The sequence below is a fragment of the Oncorhynchus clarkii genome, chromosome 18 (assembly GCF_045791955.1).
Source record: "Oncorhynchus clarkii lewisi isolate Uvic-CL-2024 chromosome 18, UVic_Ocla_1.0, whole genome shotgun sequence".
Classification (NCBI taxonomy): domain Eukaryota; kingdom Metazoa; phylum Chordata; class Actinopteri; order Salmoniformes; family Salmonidae; genus Oncorhynchus; species Oncorhynchus clarkii.
Genome location: NC_092164.1, coordinates 64995281 through 64999903, shown reverse-complemented (window position 1 = coordinate 64999903; position 4623 = coordinate 64995281). Strand labels below are relative to the sequence as shown.

Here is a 4623-nt window from a genome sequence, read left to right as displayed (position 1 = left end):
ACAGTGGGGTTAACTTCCTTGTTGAGGGGCAGAACGACAGAACCTTGTCAGCTCGGGGATTCGATCCAGCAACCTTTTCGAGTTACTGGCCCAAATCTTTAACCACTAGGCTTCCTGCCAACTAAATATGGACGCCGTACATCCTACCAAATGATCAACGATTGTATAGATCATGTTTTATCATAGTAAAGCTACATTTTCTTATGATCTTTTATTACTTACGTTTCCACTATAAAAAGATGTACATCACACGTTGTTTCATTATTACATTAACAATAAGTATCTCTCAACGCATTACAAACATTTGCATTAATGCAATGGGGAAAATAAGAGGCTGAAATATTTAGAGAGAGGGGGGAGATGGGGGACTCCCCCCCTCCCCCCTCCCCCTCCCTGTATGCTTGGCCTATTTTAAAAGAGATGGAAGGAAGTGTCAGTTATACCATTACAGATAGCAGCCATGACACATCTCTGTGGGCCCATATTTGGCAAATGAGGATGTTTGTTTGTGAGAATGTATAGCGCCAATGTACCTGGAACGTACAAGCTTCAGCACAGCAGTGATGATGTTGCATTACCATTAACATACAGTAACATAACATTTACTTTTATCCTTTATATATATATATATATATATATATATATATATATATATATAAACATCATACTAACTGCTATATCCCCTTTACGGAAGTAAAATTATACCACAACGTCGTCTGTCACTCAATAGACTGCTCTGTCCTTCTAACCAGCCACCAGTGCTGATACTAATGGACATGCAAAAGTAGAAAACACGTCGATATGTAGCAAATAAAGTTCAGTGAAAAGCAGAACATTAAAAGGCCAAGAAAGAAAGAAAGTCAAAAACAAAAGAAAAAAATCCCGTAGAGACGAAAGGAAAATAAAATTGATTAAGGAACAGAGTAAAGATGAAGTTAGAGAGAGGGATGTTGGTGTTTACTTCGGGAGAGATAGAGAGGGAGAGAGAAAGTGAGACAGGTGTGTGTGTGTGTGTGTGTGTCTGTCTGTGTGTGTGTGTGTGTGTGTGTGTGTGTGTGTGTGTGTGTGTCTGTGTCTGTGTGTGTGTGTGTGTGTGTGTGTGTGTGTGTGTGTGTGTGTGTGTCTGTGTCTGTGTCTGTGTGTGTGTGTGTGGTCAGATGTTTCATTTAGTTTCGTTTATTAGGGTATTGCATGCAGCAGCTGATCTTCCTGTGTTTTTTGGTTTCAATACCTTTCTCAATTGTGAAAAAACCACAGGTCCCTCCAGCCATTACCCACACCTCCTCCTCCTCCAAAATTCTGTTCCCTTGCTAGCCTCCACTCTGAGTGACATCACTGGAGTTTCCCTTGGCAGCTAGATGTATATAACAGCAGCAGTGAGAGTATCAGTCAATCAATCCGCAGGCCTGTCACTACCTACTACCTTCAAAACACAGTCAATCTCTAATACCACTGTGGGAACTTAGCTACTGAAGTTATTCTCAGTTTACCAACTTGTATACCTATCGCAAACCAACTTGATTGACATTGGAGCTCCAGGCTTCTCTTGGATACTAAGGACTTTGACGGAAGGTTCTACTATACAATGGCAGGTGATTGCAGCAGAGTGATGTTAGACGTGGAGAGTGGCCCTGTGTACCCTGCAACGAGCGTGACCCTGGTACGGGAGAAGTCCACACACCGGTGGAGGCTGTGTGGTGCCCTGCTGGCCATGGCACTGTGTGTCTCAGCTGCACTTTTCGTTACCTGGCACGCCAAGGTAAGAAAATATACAGGCAATTTTATCTAATCATGAATTATTAGTGGCATAATGGCTAGTTAAATCAATAAGGGAACTGGATTATTTTGGATGAGCTGATATCAAGTGTATTCCATCAGCAATTTGATCAATTAAGTTTGAACTTTGAAGTTGAACTTAGATCCTGATTAAAACTACTGTTTATCTCTGTAGCGATATTTACATTTTAGATTTAAATCTACTTTTCCTTACATATCTTCTGTATATCACTATATATCTACATATATATATATATTTAAATATCTATATATATTTAAATATCTATATATCACCATGTCTCTTTGTAAATCTCTGTAAATCTCTGTATATCTCATACATCTCCTGTGTAGCGTCAATGTGAAACCGATCACGGGACTAACTTTCTTCACTTTTCTCCATTTCTCTTTTCCTCTAACTCAGAGACCAGATCAGGTCGAGGAAGTTGATGGTGAGTTTGTTTCCATTTTTTTCCAGTCAGGTTCTATATGTTCTACTGCTGGTAGTATGGCGTTATAACGTTGAATATATACCGCCAGTCTCTTGACAAAGGAGGTATTCTAAATAGCATCCTATACCAGGAGCCCTGTCGGCCCTGGTCAAAAGTAGTCCACTATATAGGGAATATAGAGTGCCAATTTGAGACAAGAACACCTAAATGTGTAAGATAAACTCTCGCAAAGCTCTCGCAGCAGTATGGCATTATATGGAGTTTAACGAGAGAGAATTCACCCTCAGAAGTGTCAGTTTTCTAAATCTTCTTCCCTCTTCAGAACTTCAGCATACACTGAGACAACTCTCTGTAAACAGAAAGGCTGCCATTCATCTAGAAGGTAAGATGACACTTTACAGTAATGTATACAATGTCTGCTTCCAAAGTGGCACCCTACTCCCTATTTGGTGCACTAGTTTTGACCAGGACCCATATGTAGGGGATAGGGTGCTATTTGGATAAGGGAAGGTTACCTGACAGGATGCCGTATTAGAGTCCTTTCAACAGCACTGTAGAACTGGAAGGAACTGGTCTGCATGGTGAATCATCTGGATATATGCCATGTAAATTTGATCTGTGCATAAGAAGCTGTGAATGAATCGAGCCTGTTTGACATACGGTATAAAGTCAAAGACATAACCTTCATCTCTTTTTTTGAAACCGGCTCATTTACAACTTGCCTCGATAGATGATGTGTCGTCGTGCTCCGTCCGACAATATCTACAGCTAATTATATTAATGTCCAACCACTCTGCATCTCAACCACTTTGACTTTTTTTGGGGGGGGGTTAAAATGATTTGTACAGTTAAAAACAAATTAAAAGTACAAAGAACCCCAAAGGAATTCACATACAAACGTTAAATGCATATATTTATTTCCGATGTGGACCTCAGAAGAGGTTCATTATTTCCCATGTTAACCCCTCTCTCTCTCTCTCTGTCTCTCTCTCTCTCTGTCTCTCTCTGTCTCTCTGTCTCTCTCTCTGTCTCTCTCTGTCTCTCTCTGTCTCTCTCTCTCTCTCTCTCTCTCTCTCTCTCTCTCTCTCTCTCTCTCTCTCGTCTTCCAGGTGAGTACAACGGCACTGGAAAATACAAGACCACAGTGGAGTGGACAGACGATGAGGGCCAGGCAAACTCACAGGGGGGTCTTAAACTCAACAACAACGAGATTGTGATCCCCCAGCCGGGCCTATACTTCGTCTACAGCCAGGTCTCTTTCCGCGTCAGCTGCAAGGCCGACCCCAAGCACCCTAACAACCAGGAGATGGTTCACCTGAGTAACACGGTCAAGCGCTGGTCCCCAAGCTACGGCACCGAAGACGACAAGGAGTACCAGACGCTGCTCAACTCTGTACGCACCGTGTGTAAGAAGTCTTCCAACAGCGAGGCGAGCGAAGGACAGTGGTATAATGCAGTGTATGTGGGAGCCGTGTTCAACCTGGAGAAGGGAGACATGCTCCAGACAGTCACAGAGAACAGGCCCCATCTGGAGAGTGGTCATGGGAAAAACTTCTTTGGCGTGTTCGCCTTGTGAGACGGACGAAAATGGCATGACGATTGAGAGGAAGGCTACGTCCCAAATCACCCTATACTTTAACTATGGGTGCACTACATAGGGAATAGGGTTCACTACATAGGGAATAGGGTGCAGTTTGGGACGTAGCCTCAGTGTGAGGGGGGAAAAGGTTCATACAGTAGGAGGGGTTAAACAGCTAAATCCACGATGAAGAAGAGGATAATGGAAGGTTACCTGAAGGTTACCTGATAGGTTACCTGATAGGAGTCAGGGCCGTTTCATCTACTGAGGTTGACTGAGGTTAAGGCATCGTGTTGTTTCGTGTTAAAGCCAATGCATTTTATTTTTTATTTTTTACTCTTCTGTCAAAGATGAGGAATTATAGACTGTTTGTGCCATCATGCCGTCATGCCACTCCTTGTCATGCCTAACATTGGCTTGCATGACAGCATGATGTAGGCAAGAGCACAAGCAGATGTGGAACCAGGCTAGACAAATGACACCGATCTATCTAAACTGTAGCAGTTTGTTTATATATACTTTGGGGTTTATTGTTTAACAAATGTGTTGCCATGGTGTTACCATGACAGTAAATGTCTGATGCTAATGCTGAACTACAATCCACAGCACATAAACCAACCCACACTATATATATGTATATATATATATATATATATAGAATATATTTATATATATTCTACTATCTGAAGGAATTCTGGCATACAGTATGATTCAATGTATTTAAGCATTGTGGCCCACTACATCGGTCAAATGTCTCATATTGAGAAGTCAATTCTAATTGATTCTGAATTCATTATTTATTTATTTATTTAAAAAATA

At 41.6% G+C, this 4623-nt stretch overlaps 1 protein-coding gene across 1 annotated transcript; it reads left to right on the top strand.

Moving 5' to 3' along the window:
* The first annotated feature begins 1556 nt into the window (after positions 1 to 1556).
* Positions 1557 to 3801, top strand: LOC139372769 (tumor necrosis factor-like). The gene is made up of 4 exons (XM_071112568.1): positions 1557 to 1759; positions 2198 to 2225; positions 2548 to 2607; positions 3335 to 3801. The coding sequence occupies exons 1-4, from the start codon at positions 1586 to 1588 to the stop codon at positions 3799 to 3801; spliced, it is 729 nt and encodes a 242-aa protein (XP_070968669.1). The 5' UTR covers positions 1557 to 1585.
* The last annotated feature ends 822 nt before the right edge of the window (positions 3802 to 4623 follow it).